We start from the raw sequence: 16609 nt of genomic DNA on the forward strand, positions 1-16609 counted from the left end.
ATACACAGCTGATAGTCCTACTGAATAGACTGTTAGAATTTGTACTATGGCAAGAAAAAAGCAGCTAAGTAAAGAAAAATGAGTGACCATCATTACTTCAAGAAATGAAGGTCAGTCAGTGCGAAAAATTGGGCAAACTTTGAATGTGTCCCCAAGTACAGTTGCAAAAACCATTAAGCGCTACAAAGAAACTGTCTCACATGAGGACCGCCCCAGGAAAGGAAGACCAAGAGTCACCTCTGCTTCTGAGGATAAGTTTATCCGAGTCACCAGCCTCAGAAATAGCAGGTTAACAGCAGCTCAGATTAGAGACCAGGTCAATGCCACACAGAGTTCTAGCAGCAGACACATCTCTTCAACAACTGTTAAGAGGAGACTTTGTGCAGCAGGCCTTCATGGTAAAATAGCTGCTAGGAAACCACTGCTAAGGACAGGCAACAAGCAGAAGAGACTTGTTTGGCCTAAAGAACACAAGGAATGGACATTAGACCAGTGGAAATCTGTGCTTTGGTCTGAGGAGTCCAAATTTGAGATCTTTGGTTCCAATCACCGTGTCTTTGTGCGATGCAGAAAAGGAGAACGGATGGACTCTACATGCCTGGTTCCCACCGTGAAGCATGGAGGAGTAGGTGTGATGGTGTGGGGTTGCTTTTCTGGTGACACTGTTGGGGATTTATTCAAAATTGAAGGCATACTGAACCAGCATGGCTACCACAGCATCTTGCAGCGGCATGCTATGCCATCCGGTTTGCATTTAGTTGGACCATCATTTATTTTTCAACAGGACAATGACCCCAAACACACCTCCAGGCTGTGTAAGGGCTATTTGACCAAGAAGGACAGTGATGGGGTGCTATGCCAGATGACCTGGCCTCCACAGTCACCAGACCTGAACCCAATCGAGATGGTTTGGGGTGAGCTGGACCGCAGAGTGAAGGCAAAAGGGCCAACAAGTGCTAAGCATCTCTGAGAACTCCTTCAAGATTGTTGAAAAACCATTTCCGGTGACTACCTCTTGAAGCTCATCAAGAGAATGCCAAGAGTGTGCAAAGCAGTCATCAAAGCAAAAGGTGGCTACTTTGAAGAACCTAGAATATAAGACATATTTTCAGTTGTTTCACACTTTTTTGTTAAGTATATAATTCCACATGTGTTAATTCATAGTTTTGATGCCTTCAGTGTGAATGTACAATTTTCAAAGTCATGAAAATACAGAAAAATCTTTAAATGAGAAGGTGTGTCCAAACTTTTGGTCTGTACTGTATGTTGCCACGGAGTGGAAGGCACGGGAAGAGGAAGGAGACGACCGGCTGGAAGATGCCTAGGTATCTTGTTACGGGCACAAGAGGAACAAGCCGCGTCAAAATCCGCAACATCCTTGCACAGGGTGGGCCACCAATAATGCCGGGTAATGAGCAGAAGCATCTTCCTCTGACCGGCATGGCCAGCAAGTTTGAACGAATGGCCCCAGAGTAAGACCCTCTTCCGATCCTGGGCCGCTACAAAGGTCTTACCAGGAGTTAGATGAGACAGATCAAATGGAGCAACAGTCATAATTCTGGAGGGGTCAATGATGTGTAGAGGCTCCTCCTCTAGGTCGGAAGACAGAAAAGAGCGGGATAGAGCATCTGCTTTAATGTTCTTGTCTGCCGGGCGGTAATGGAGAGTGAAGCGGAATTGAGCAAAGAACAAAGTCTGCAAATAAGTGAGGTTTTTATGGTCAGTGTAGATGACCACCAGGTGCAGAGCCCCATCAAGCAAGTAGCGCCACTCCTCCAGCTCTAATTTGATGGCAAGCAGTTCTCGATTTCCTATGGAGTAATTGTGCTCGGACAGAGAGAAGAGTTTGGAAAAGAAGCCGCAGGTTACAATTCGCCCAGACGAGGATTTCTGGGTAAGCACTGCTCCGGCTTTGGAAGAAGCGGCATCAACCTCCAGGAAGAACGGTTTATTGCAATCCGGATGGTGTAGCACAGGAGCGGAGGAGAAGGCTTGTTTAAGAGAGATAAAGGCATTTTCTGCCTCGGGAGGCCACTCCCTGGGGTTTACTCCCTTACGGGTAAGAGCAGAGATGGGAGCTGTCTGGGAGGAATGAAGAGGCAGTAATAGCGAATCCCAGAAACCACTGAATAGCCTTCAAGCCCTCCGGTCGGGGCCCCTTTAAGACGCCAGACACCTTCCCGGGATCCATCCGCAGTTCAGGCTCAGAGATGATATATCCCAGAAATGGCAAGGAGGTCTGCTCAAAGAGGCATTTCTCAAACTTAGCATACAGGCGGTTCTTCCGGAGCCTCAGCAGGACCTGACGAACATCCCTCCGGTGAGAGGGCAGATCAGGGGAGAACGCCAAGATATCGTCCAGGTACACCACTACACAGGAATACAGGAGATCTCGAAAAATATAATTTACTAACTCCTTGAAGACGGCTGGAGCATAACAGAGACCGAAGGGCATCACACGGTACTCGTAGTGACCATCCCAAGTGTTGAATGCCGTCTTCCACTCGTCTCCCTGGTGAATCCGGACCAGATTGTACGCCCCTCGCAAGTCGAGCTTAGAGAAGATCTTAGCGCCTTTTAGGTGGTCAAACAGCTCCGAGATGAGAAGCAGGGGGTACTTATTCTTGATGGTAAGCTGGTTTAGGCCCCTACAGTCGATACAAGGACGAAGATAGCCGTCTTTCTTCTTGACAAAGAAGAATCCTGCTCCAGCCGGAGAGGTGGATTTCTGGATAAATCCCCTGGCAAGATTTTCTTCAATGTATTCAGACATGGCACGGGTCTCGGCCAGTGACAAGGGGTATATTCGCCCACGAGGAGGTGAAGCACCAGGTATTAGGTCGATGGGGCAATTATACGGCCTATGAGGTGGTAGTGTCTCTGCCTCCTTTTTATCAAAGACATCCGCATAGGGCCAGTAGGGTGCTGGCAGGCCTGGAAGGGGGTTGAGCACAACGAACCGGAACCAGACAGGTCTTATGGCATTCCTGACCCCAACGGAGCACCTCACCCAAGCTCCAATTCAGGACGGGCTCATGTCTATGTAACCAAGGCAGACCAAGCAAGAGGGGATGAGAGAGACCGGACAGTATGTAAAAGGAGATCTTCTCCAAGTGCAGCATTCCCACCTGAAGAGTTACCGCCTCAGTAACCAACAAGATGGTTTCAGGAAGAAGCTTTCCATCCACAGAGGAAACCGCTAAAGGATCTGCCAGATGTATGGTAGGAATCTGAAAATGCTCCACAATGGCCTGTTGGATGAGATTCTCAGTGGCTCTGGAATCCAGATGGGTAGTCTCAAAGAAGAGGGTCTCACCACTGGTAACGGAAACGGACGGAGTCAAGGGCGGAGAGGAAGAACTCTTGCCTAGGATGACCTCTCCGAGCGGTCCTAGACTCTGGAGTTTCCCAGGCTCACCGGGCAACAGCAGATCTGATGCTCTATATTGCCACAATAGAAGCAACTCCCCTCAGCACGATGGGTCTCCTGGCGAGCCTCGACCATCTTAACTTGATCAATTTGCATAGGCTCTGAAGAAGACACCCGGGGGAGTTCAGGTTGCGAGACTGGACTTTGGAAGACAGGAGCGAGGCGCGGAGGTTTCCCCTCATGGGTCATCTCCTTAGCGCGTTCCAGAAAACGGATGTAAATCGGGGTAGCTAATGACACCAGGTCATCCAGGGAGGGAGGTATGTCACGACCGGCTAGCTTGGAGTCGGAGTAGTGAGGAGGCAGTACAAGATTTTCGTCCAGGCTCATCGAACACCTTCCGAAAAGCCGCGAGGAAAGCCTGGAGATTTGACACCAGAGGATCCCCTCTCTCCCACAGAGGGTTAAGCCACGCCAACGCCTCTCCGTTGGGGTGAGCCATTATGAATACCACCATGGCCCAGTCGGTGGTGAACTGCTGTGCCAGGAGTTCAAACTGCAGCATGCACTGATTTATGAAGCCCCGACATAGGACAGGGTCACCATCAAAACATGGAGATGCAGAAAGCCGGAGTCCAAAGCCGGGTGCCACAGCGCCACTGGGTTGAGGTGCCGCCGGAGCGGCCTTGCGTGAGAGCAGGCGACTCCCACGGGTCAGGTGGCTGAGGCTGACAGGTACATCGGATGAGCACGGCAGGTAGCCTGACAGGTGATCCGGGTAGGCAAGCAGGCGGGCACGGCAGGTAGCTAGACAGGTGATCCAGTTGACAAGCAGGCGGGCAAAGCACGTAACCTGACAGGTGATCCGGGTAGGCAAGCCTACGGGCATGGCAGGTAGGCAGGTTGGCGGGCACGGCTGGGGGGGCACGGCTGATAGACAGGCAGGCAGGCACGGCTGATAGGCTGGCGGGCATGGCTGATAGACAGGCAGGCGGGCACTGCTGATAGACAGGTAAGCGGCATGGCTGATAGGCAGGCCGGCACGGCTGATAGACAGGCTTGTGGGCACGGCTGATAGGCAGGCGGGCACTGCTGATAGACAGACTGGCTGGCACTGGAACCTGAGGGCTGAGGAAAGTGTAAGCACACAAACAACAACCTTGCACAGGCACCTCCATTTTGGAGGAGGTGCTTTAAATAGGAGTTGTCCTCCGGCCATTGGCCGGGGACTCTGTAGGATAGCGCGCTCAGCCCCTTCAAGAGGGAGGGAGCGCGTGCGCGCCCTAAGCACAGTGCCTGGGAAGCTGCGCGCGGTGTGCGCAACAGCAGCTGCAGGGGAGCTGGGGGACGCCGGACCGGGACCGCGGCGGTGAGGGGAACGGCGTCTCTGCCTGGCAGGAGGCAGAGATGCCGTCGCTACATATTCAAAATCACTTCAAAACTGAATAGGTCACTAAAAGTATAGGTTTTGTAAATATCGTTGAAAAATATGAAAACTTGACCGAGTCTCATTTTTTTAATCTGATCAGCATCACATTATGTGGTAATAACTCTGGAATGCTTTAACATAGGCCAGTGATTCTGAGATTTTCATGACATTCTACTTCATGTTAGTGGTAAATTTTGGTTGATATAATTAGCATTTATTTATGGAAATATTGAAATTATATCTTCAGAGAGGAAGAGGAGTCAATATCAACCCTTTAATGAGCCTTGCAATATGACTTAGGATAAAAGCCAAACCAGAATCCTAATTTGCAGAAACAGTTTTTCGGAATATTGCCCCTCATCAGAGCAAAGCTTGAGATCTGATTTGGGTAGGTGAGAGGCTAAGACTGGGATCTAAGGGTTAAGGTTTTTCCTTGTGGAGAGTGGCAAGACAGGTCTGGCATGCCCCTATGTGGAGACTTAAACATCTTGCATGCGCCTATGGGAAATTAAATATGCAAATTGTCCCTTCAGAGAGGATGAGAACTTGAACTTGGCTTTTATCCTAAGTCACATTGCAAGGCTTGTTAAATGGTTGATATTGACTTGTAGGATTGCTACTTCCAATTTGTGGCACTAGAGTTCAAATCCTGTTCCTTTCTGAAGAGACGATTTGCATATTTAATTTCCCAGAGGAGCATGCAAGGCATTTAAGTCTCCTCATACAGGCAAGCCAGACCTGGCTTGTCACTTTCCACAAGCAGAAACCTTACCTCTTAGATGGAAAATATTGAAAATGTGACAAAAAAATAAGAAATTTCTAAATTTTCAAACTTTGCCTTTTTATGCCTTTAAATCAGATAGTTATGCCATACAAGCTAGTTAATAAATATAATTTCCCATATATCTACTTTCCATCATCATCATCATCATTTTTTAAACTTTTTTTTATTGTTAGAAGTGTAAAAAGATTATTATCAATTTCTCATTTTTCCAACAATATTTACAAAACCTATTGTTTTAGGGACCACATCACATTTGAAGCGACTTTGAGGGACTGTATGACAGAAAATATGCAAAGTTCTCAAAACCACATTCAAAAAGTTTATTAACCCTTTAAGTGCATCACAGGAATTAAAACAATGTGGAATGAAAAAATTAAAATGATAATTTTTCACACAAAAATGTTGCTTTAGCCCTACTTTTTTCATATTTACAAAGTTCACAGGAGACAATGCACTATAAAATTTGCTGTGCAATTTCTCCTGAGTACACGGATATCCCATATGTAGTGGAAAACTACTCTTTGGGTGCACGGCAGGGCTTGGAAGGGAAGGAGTACCATTTAACTTTGGGAGTGCAAAATTTGCCATGTCACATTTGCAGAGCCCCTGATGTGCCTAAGCACCAAAATCCCCCACAAATGACCCAATTTTGGAAACTACACCCCTCAAGGAATTTATCTAGCGCTGTTGTGAGCACCTTGAACCCACAGGTGCTTTACAGAATTTTATAACGTTGAACTGTAAAAATGGAAAAATATATTTTTCCCACAAAAATGTTGCTTTATCCCCAATTTTTTCATTTTACCAAGGGTAACAGGAGAAAAAGTGCCATAAAATTTGCTGTTTGGGTACACAGCAGAGCTTGGAACGGAAGGAGCACCATTTGGCTTTTGGAGCACAAAATTGGCTGGAATAGATAAAGGATGCGATGTTGCATTCGAGAGCAGCCAAAGTTCTAAAACACCAGAAACCCTACCTGTGACCCCATTTTGGAAACTACACCTCTCGAAGAATTCCTCAAGGGGTGTAGTGAGCATTTTAAGCCTACAGAATTCTATAACATTGGACTGTGAAAATGGAAAATTAATTTTTTTCCACTAAAATGTTGTTTTAGCCCCAAGTTTTTAATTTTCAAAGGGCCAATAGGGGAGAATGGAATGCAAAATTTGTTACACAATTTCTCTTGAATACAGCAATATACCATATGTCGTCAAAAATCACTTTTCAGGCATCTTACGAAACTCAGAATTGAAGGAGCGCTATATCAGAGTGCAGATTTGCCCGGAATGGTTTGCGGGTGCCATATCACATAGGCAGAGCCTCTGGGAGGACATGACAGCAGAACCCCCCATAAGTGACCCCATTTTACAAACTACACCTCTTAATGAAATCATCTAGCGGTGCAGTGAGCATATTGGCACCACATGTTTTTCACAAAATTTTATACCATTGAGCAGTGAAGAAAAGGTAATTACATTTTTATCACTAAAATGTTGTTTTAGCCCCAGATATTTCATTTTCACAAGGGGAAATAGATCAAAATTACCTCATATTTTGTTACACAATTTCTTTTGAATGTGGCAATACCCCATATGTGGCTGTACAGTACTGTTTGGTCAACCTTCTAAATCTGGAGGGTTAATCAGCCAGGGGTGTTGCGGGCACTAGCCCTGGCTGTTACCACAGGAGCTTGACCTAAATTTACTACTAGCATAAAGTACAATGTGCCACGAGAAAATAATCTTGGAATCATGGAAATATATTGAAACATTCCTGAGTTATTACTATATAAGTGACACTGGTCAGAATTGAAAAATGTGGCGTGGTCACTAAGAGGCTAAAATAAAGATAAAGTGGAGAATCTCTTTAACATCCACATACCAACTTACCATGGGTCATTTACAATACTGGTGTCATTCTGAGCTACTTCTTCACCTACATATTGAATATTATTCTTTATCTTTGGCAATGAGGTAAAACGTGAGTTATAACTATATATTAAAGTAAAAAAAACAGTATTTAGATGTTTACACTGTGGTTTTCCTAAAATAAAGTATTATATATGCAATTTGTATAGATGTTTCTGTCATTTTATTTGCATTGAAAGTTACATATGCAGTAATAATAATTACATAAACAAATATGTGATGTGCACACTTATTAACAAAGTTTGTTCAAACAGGCCAGAGGTGTTTTTTCTGCAGGGAAAGTGTGTAAAACAATTGTTTAGATAACAGGTCACAGTCACATTGTACAATAGACAACACTAAATATTATTTTAAAATAGTTCAAGAATTATGGTTTTGCTTTTAAAAAAATCTTAAAAATAACATTTTATTATTTTCAAAGCTATTGCTTAAGTGATTTTTGGCAATACAGTTTAACACTACTTGGAAGGTCACTTACAACGCGAGACAGTCAGCTAAGGTATGTACAATATCATTCTGCAACCCAATATTGCATTTGTCTTGAATCTTCTTCAATTCAAAATTGTAAGAAATACATTTTCCTAGAGTGACTGTTCACTCCTTAGATATCAATGAAATATCCTTTGGATAGATAATAAATATCATATTAGTGGGAGTCTGACACCTGGAGCCCAACTGTTCAACTTTTAGCATTTCTGTCCTGATGTAAATAGTGCTGGAAGCTCTGCTGTTTTGGCTCCAAAACTGTTTACATCCAGATGCTGAGGGCATTGTAATAGGCTGATTGGTGGGGGATCTGTTTGTCGAATCTCCTCTAATCTAATATGGATGGCATACAGTATCCTAAGGATAGACCATCAATATCTAAGTAGTGGGCAACCCCTTTGGCTGTGTGCCCACGATGCATTCTTGAAGCGTTTCTGCAGCGGCAAAAACGCTGCAGAAACGCTTAAAAATGCATGGTAAAAGGCCTGCCATGTCCCCCAATGATAATCCGCATGTGCTGTGCACATGCTGAGGAAATTTCCGCTGCAGGTTATCATTGCGGAAAAAAACGCAGCACTACCGATTATTTTACGGAAGCGCTGCGTTTTCGCCGCCATTGACTTTCATTGGAACGCATGGATTACGCATCACTGGATCTGTACATGCGGATTCCATGCGTTTCAATGTGCGGATGGTACCCGGATGTGGAGGACAGGAGACTCTCCTCCGAACTCGGGTACCATAGAACCTGTAAAAAAAAAGAATAAAATAAAAAATAAATGTGATAGTTGCCTTCTGATGGCCCACGGTGCGCTCGTCTTCACTTGCCAGCAGATCGCGGTGGACTGAAGGACCTGCGCTGACGTCATTTAGTCATGTGACGGCAGGTCCTTCAGTGTACCGCGAGCTGCCGGCAAGCCAGGACGGAGCGAAGCAAGACTGCAGGGGCCATCGGGAGGCAAGTATAGATTTATTTTTTTATTTTTTACCATTCTTAAGGTCACAGTATATAAATCCATGCCGTTTGCATGGATTTATATAATGTGACCAAGTTGACAAGCACTTTCTAAGTGATGCTAAAATCGCTTGGAAAGCACTTGTCAACCCGCATGCGGAAATGCATGTGAAGAACGCTTCACATCCGCATGTCCCTGGCAGGAAAAACGCATGTACAATCCGCATGTACAATCCGCATGTACAATCCGCATGCGTTTTTTCTGCCAGGGAGATGCAGAAACGCTCAGGAAAAAATCCTGAGCATTTCTGCATCGTGGGCACATAGCCTTAAAAGGGAATCTGACAGCTGATACATGCTGTTTGATCAACGGGCAGGATGTATAAAGCGCTAATTATATAATTTCAGTCATGTATGTTTGACATACTTTAAAAGTCACCAGGACCAAGTCGCATGGGTTACAAGTTGGACATGTAAGTACCCAGAGGCTTCTGCTTGGCTGCTGCCAGTGACTGACAGAAATTTTGCTATACAGGCTGAGACCTGTCACTTTAAGGGAAAAGTAGTTGTGGTGTTGCCAGTCCGACTAATCTCCTATCCAGCTTGGAACCCCGGCTGGCTTTTATAGTATGTTTTCCTCTGAAATGCTGCAGCTTTTAAGAGTCAAACATAACTGGCTGAGATCATAGACACAGTGACTGACACATACTACTCATAGAGCAGGCAGCATGTGTCAGTTGTCAGGTTCTCTTTAAGTTTATACCTGAGACCATCATTACCTAACTGTCAATGGCACCATACATTGTCAAACATGGTTCTGAAATGCCATATAAAACCTCCTTCACACAACACACACTGCATTTTTAAAATCTTGTAAAAACACCATAGATCTGAAGTGTTTTTCTTAGTGTTTTTAGAACCCTTTTGGGGGCATTTTTTATTTTTTTTACATATGTAGCACAAAGTTTTTTGGCATTTTTCAAGTCCTAAGAAGAATATTATGCTAATAAATCACAAAAAAATGACACACCCAGAGCATGTTGCATTTTGCAAATGATGCTACTAACCCAAAAACTCACCACTAATCAAAATGTTTTTTTTTATGTAGTGAATATTACATTTCATTTGTTGTTTATGGCTCTGCTGGTCACTTTTATGATTCAGGGCCCTGTCAGTTCCCAATAAAGGCATAAGAGAAATATACAGATTATAGATTTCTGAGTTATGATTAATTTTGCACATGTATTGCTTTCAGAACATTGAAAATGTAGATTTAAAATGACAGGATGGCAGATAAGTAAATAAAAAAAGCAATATATTAAACAAATAGCTGACCACCCCTTTTTATGAAGAGTCTGAGTAGCTAAACTTTAGTAAATTTTCATATTTTAGGCCCCTAAAATCCCTGAAAATCAGTGTCAGTTTGGGTTCTAAGTCCTCCGCTGTTTGCTCAAAAGACTCCTCAGGAGTCCACAGTTCCTGCCTCATACACCGCTCTGTGCTCACAGATGTACTACTGAAATGTTATACCACTGTGTGAGCATGTTCAGACTTTCTATTGAATCAGTCGTCCCCTCTGTGAGACTGCTCAGGCAGGATCTGTGTTCTACTGCCTCTTCATTTGTGCTTCTGAGCAATTGACGGGGGTCTCAGGACCCGGACGCCCACCAATCCACAAGGAATTTAATATAAAAAAGAAAATTTTTCCAAAGTCTAGGTAATTTTTAAAGGAAATTTGTCAGCTCAAACTGAGATTATAAACTAAGCACACAGCCTTATAGCGGCTATAGTCACTATAAGAAAAATATGCACTTTTTAGCCTCAATTCATCAAGACTGGCATTTTCATGCCAGTATTGATAAGGGGCCGGGATGGAGTCAGATGCTCCTGATCCATGAAGAAGTGCAGACCTCTTAATGAATCAGGACTCAGGAGTAACTAACAAGTCTTCGCCCCAATTCATTAAAGTTTTCAAGTTATGGCATGAAAAGCTTTGAAACTTCACAAAATTCTTGTGCAACATCGGACTGCTCAAAAATTTTGCCACTTTGGGCATTTTCACAACATTTTCACACAGCTCCGACAAAGTGGATGGAGTTGGGTGGGATGGGTGTGTGATGAGGAGTGGCGACCCCTCACTCATCAAATTCATGATGAGCGGTGGCATTCCTTACACCAAAAATCTTGTGTGTGCCTCTTAATGAATCAGGCACCTCACACTTCACCCTGGCCATGTGAATAACATTGATGTTGATGAATTGGGACCTTTGTTTATAGTTTTTTTTCAAATGATTACTTTTGCTTTTGCTGCCATAGCAAGGAGCATGTCCAAGAACAGGAAAGCATGTCTAGAAATAAATACACATTTTACTCTGTTCTGTGCTAGATAAATTAAAGAGCACGTCCATCAAAGTTTTTATCCTCCTAATATATTGCAATCAAAATATTATATAGTACGGTGTACTTACAATTGCTCATTTTGCCACTCTACCCAGTGAAAGAGGTTGTCCACAACTACAGTCATGGCCAAAAGTTTTGAGAATGACACCAAAATTATATTTTCACATGATCTGTTGGCCTCTGGTTTTTATTAGTGTTTGTCTGATGTTTATATCACATACAGAAATATAATTGCAATCATATTATAAGTACCAATAGGTTATATTGACAGTTAGAATGAGTTAATGCAGCAAGTCAATATTTGCAGTGTTGCCCCTTCTTCAAGACCTCTGTAATTCTCCCTGGCATGCTCTCAATCAACTTTTAGACCAAATCCTGACTGATGGCAGTCCATTCTTGCATAATCAATGCTTGCATTTTGGCAGAATTTGTTGGTTTTTGTTTGTCCACCCGTCTCTTGATGATTGACCACAAGTTCTCAATGGGATTAAGATCTGGGGAGTTTCCAGGCCATGGACCCAAAATCTCTATGTTTTGTTCCATGAGCCATTCAGTTATCACCTTTGCTTTATGGCAAGGTGCTCTATCATGCTGGAAAAGGCATTGTTGGGCGCCAAACTGCTCTTGGACGGTTGGGAGAAGTTGCTCTTGGAGGACATTCTGGTACCATTCTTTATTTATGGCTGTGTTTTTAGGCAAGACTGTGAGTGAGCCGATTCCCTTGGCTGAGAAGCAACCCCACACATGAATGGTTTCAGTATGCTTTACAGTTGGCATGAGACAAGACTGGTGGTAGCGCTCACCTCTTCTTCTCCGAATAAGCTGATTTCCCGATGTCCCAAACAATCGAAAAGGGGATTCATCAGAGAAAATGACTTTGCCCCAGTCCTCAGCAGTCCACTCCCTGTACCTTTTGCAGAATATCAGTCGGTCCCTGATGTTTTTTCTGGAGAGAAGTGGCTTCTTTGCTGCCCTCCTTGAAACCAGCCCTTGCTCAAAGAGTCTCCGCCTCACAGTGCGTGCAGAAGCACTCACACCAGCCTGCTGCCATTACTGAGCAAGCTCGGCACTGCTGGTAGTCCGATCCCGCAGCTGAAACAGTTTTAAGATACGGTCCTGGCGCTTGCTGGTCTTTCTTGGGCGCCCTGGAGCCTTTTTGACAACAATGGAAGGTCTCTCCTTGAAGTTCTTGATGATGCGATAGATTGTTGACTGAGGTGCAATCTTTGTAGCTGCGATACTCTTCCCTGTTAGGCCATTTTTGTGCAGTGCAATGATGGCTGCACGTGTTTCTTTAGAGATAACCATGGTTAACTGAAGAGAAACAATGATACCAAGAACCAGCCTCCTTTTAAAGTGTCCAGTGATGTCATTCTTACTTAATCATGACTGATTGATCGCCAGCCCTGTCCTCATCAACACCCACACCTGTGTTAATGGATCAATCACTAAAACAATGTTAGCTGCTCCTTTTAAGGCAGGACTTCAATGATGTTGAAATGTGTTTTGGGGGTTAAAGTTCATTTTCTGGGCAAATATTGACTTTGCAAGTACAGTAATTGCTGTTAAGCTGATCACTCTTTGACATTCAGGAGTATATGCAAATTGCCATTACAAAAAATGAAGCAGTAAACTTTGGAAAAATTACTATTTGTCTCATTCTCAATACTTTTGGCCATGACTGTACACGTTAGCATCCTATTTATTCTGAATCGGAGGCAGATGTGTAGTACTCTGCCATGTCCACAATCAGAAGATAGAGGAGCTCCGCAATCAAGTGGTTCCGGCCGGCAACCACCACCGCTGCCAATATCGAAGACTGCTGATCGACGGGGGTGCCGGGTGTCAGACCCTGAACTCTCAGTCATTGATGACCTATCCTAAGGATAGGTCATCAATGAAAAAGTAGTGGACAACCTCTTTAATTCTTCACTTCTCAATTAGGTCTATGACATCATGTGATTAAAAATAGACTAGCGGAATCCTTCTAAGCTATATGTAGAAACAGAAAATCTCTTCTCCCTGCATGAGTCATCCCCCTACTCAACTCCTGACCCAGCTCCTCTGCTCCTCCCTCCTGCCAGGGACTTTTGCAGTGACTCATGACTCATACAGGGAAAATTAACCTCCTGTTTCTACACAGAGCTTAGAAGGATTCAGCTAGTCAGTTTTTAATCACTTGATGTCATAGACCTTCATAGACCTAATGGAAAACAGAAGAATTATCTGGGTAGAAAGGCAAAATGAGCAATTCTAAGTAAACAGTGCCATATGATGACTGCAATATATTGAAAATAAAATCTTTGATGGGAGTGCTTATTTAATATATAATTCTACTATATAGCAAGTGTGACGTTTAGTAGGCATGCAGATTTTTTTTGCTATAAAAAATTGTAAATATAGCAGACACAATCACTAAAGGGATCCATATATGTCAGTGGACGCAGCTGTAGCAACCAGAATGAAAACATTGCTTATCTTCCTCTAACTAGAAAACAGATAAAGATTCATTTTATTTTCATTACTGCTAAATTAAATTACAAGAATGTTCAAACCCTTCAAAAACTTTCTTTGATGTGTTCCAATGTATATGCATTTATAAAATGGGCAGTAAATACTTCACCATGATGTTCCAAAATCTTCATCTTCAATGTAGAAATAATCATTTATAAAGGGCACATTTGCAGGTGACTGATTAGTTACACAGATTTTATCAACTGAAAAATTCTTTCTATACATGTGAATAAGGTTTGCAAGGATTTCGCTATCCCATCTGAGACCAGCATAATGTAAGGGCAGATACCCCGATTCCAGTGATGTATCACTTATTGGGCTGCTTGCTGTCATTTTGCTGAAATTATTTGCAGCAGATCCACCAGTTCTCTGAATGCTGAGCTCTGTATAACCCCGCCCACACCACTGATTGGCAGTTTTCTGTGTACACTGTGCATAGACAGAAAGCTGCCAATCAGTGGTGAAGTTGGGATTATACAGAGTTCATGAATATGGAGGACTTCGTGGCAGCAGGTTTACTAGTCTCTTGTGACAATCTGTTTCTGATAAAAGTTATTTTATCAAAACTACAGTAAGCAGCCCACATTGAATTCAGGATCTCTGTCTCTCTGTTATGCTGCTATCAGATTAGGTGTCAAAAATCTAGTGACAGATTCCTTTTAAACCCCTTTCAGATATATTGAAAAGTTAAAGAAATGTATTCAGCAAATCATTCACATGTGACTTTACCCTGCAGTGTGTTAACACAGACACAATCTCTTTGAACATTTACACTGTACAGGCTGTAGGCAAATATGTACCATACATACACAATAAAATACACTTGTTTTCACCAAAAATATATGCCTTCCATTTGTAAATGACTTCTTTCCAAACCTCTTTCTATATTTAATACAAATTCATACAAAAATAAAATCATAATCTTTATTCTTGGCCCAATCAGCTGTACTTTGTAACAATATATGGTGGTGGTTAAATAACTGTATATATAACACTGTGCTTGGGTAGTAGGCAAAAGAATGCTGCAACTCTTATAACTGTTATGTAATAAGAGTACACACACTATCTAATAATCATGTTTTCAACACTATCTTACTATGCAGTTTTCTATGTATGATAGTGACCAGATGAAAAAGTCACAAACCCTGTATAGGTAATTAAATAATATTCAATTAATTAAAAAATAAATAAATAAATAAAAAATTAAACATTTTGAAGTTAATGTCAGTTGGCACTAATGCACAGTCATGCATTTCCCCAATAAGAGCATAGTATATCCTTTTGAGCATTGATTGTATAGAAAAGGTTCAATCTGGTGGAAAACACAGCTCCAAAAAATACAAATTGAAGTTAAGCAAAATCTTTTGACACGGCTTCCACAAAATTTGGAGCAGACATTAAAATTCCAATAGTACAAATGATGGTAAAGATAGAAAAAGCCATAAGACACAACCGGTCTACGACAGATGCTGCAAACTTCCACTCATTACATATAGATTCATCTTCATCTTGGTCTCTGAATCGATTAGCAATATATCGCAGTTCTTCCAAAATCTTGCTTAAGTCATGTTCCCCTTCTGTGTGGCGTGGGTGATGGAGCAGGTTTTCATCATGTGTTGGGGAACATGCCATTCTTCCACATATTACTCCAGAATCAGTTGTTGGTGTACAATGGATGCCTTCTAAACCACGAAAGCCAATATAGAGCATGTTCCCATTACTTGACTGTTGACCACTTACAGTATTAACTTCTACACTTCCCATGCTGCAACGCCGTTGCTTATTATTATGCTGGCAAACAGGTCTGACCTTATCTTCACCAGGTCTCTTCATTCTGAGGAACCATGCACACCAATTTAATAAAATGATTCTTGTCTGAGAAAGAGAAAAAAAACAATATGAAAGGTCAGTAATTTTATTGTAACATGTTAAAAATGACTTCAGGTCTCACAACCAAGAAGCGCTATGGTGTTACAAGAGATTTATGTTAGATCACTAAACATAAGTGTTGAAATACAAAAGTATCCATGCAATTGGATGACAGCAAGAATTGATTACATTTTAGAATTTGAAGAACAACATGAGAAATAACCTTAAGTTTACACGTTTAAAAGATTGTCCAGCTACGGAAAATGTTTTTGAAAACAGCCTTGAATGTGATAAGTTTAAGAAACAAGCCGCACTGTACTTATCGATTCTCCACTCCAGTTTTGATGTTCTCGCTCCAGAACTAGTCTTGTACTTTTTGCTCTAGCAATACCATCTTGACTTTGCAATTGTTGTACCTGATCACTGGATATATTGACACACTGAGTAGCTACAGTTGTCATATGTCCAACCAGAACCCACAATTTGTCTTTTCCTTTCTACCTCCTTCTTGAGATCAGCATCTTGGTTGGATAGAGGTGCTCACAACCCGCAGCCGTAAACATTAGTTACATTTAATTCAAAGAATGGAAAAGGGTCAATGAAGTCCTTATTCCAGCCAGTGTGTAGGATTGTGTATCAGGGAACCCCTGAGCAGAGAAAAACAAAGGCACTGATCCCCCACCAGGGAATGCTAATGGAGGGTCTGATTGCCTTAAGGTCCATGAAGACAGACTAGGGGTGACACACTGTTACACTGTCCACAGCAGGAGACTATTGACCTGTATTGCGGACGAGGGTTGCATGAAGTGATCCGCTCACCTCTACTGACCACAACAAGGAATAGTGGCTGAAGACATGAACATGTAGCTTTTAT

The 16609-nt window shown here is 42.6% G+C and overlaps 1 protein-coding gene across 4 annotated transcripts in view; it reads right to left on the reverse strand.

The window, feature by feature from the left end:
- Nucleotides 1-7312: 7312 nt before the first annotated feature.
- The window catches only part of CHRNA7 (cholinergic receptor nicotinic alpha 7 subunit), a 460420-nt gene continuing 451123 nt past the window's right edge, over nt 7313-16609 (reverse strand). For 3 of the 4 annotated variants that reach the window (XM_073652949.1, XM_073652951.1, XM_073652952.1), the window contains one exon: nt 7314-15741. In XM_073652949.1, coding sequence (XP_073509050.1) covers nt 15217-15741 — 525 coding nt within the window. In that variant the 3' untranslated portion in view covers nt 7314-15216. Of the gene's footprint in view, nt 15742-16609 lie in introns of all 4 variants that reach the window. The other variant, XM_073652950.1, reaches the window with a different exon arrangement.

This window comes from Phyllobates terribilis, unplaced genomic scaffold (genome assembly GCF_046119375.1).
Source record: "Phyllobates terribilis strain yellow unplaced genomic scaffold, ASM4611937v1 Scaffold_11__3_contigs__length_659146591, whole genome shotgun sequence".
NCBI lineage: Eukaryota > Metazoa > Chordata > Amphibia > Anura > Dendrobatidae > Phyllobates > Phyllobates terribilis.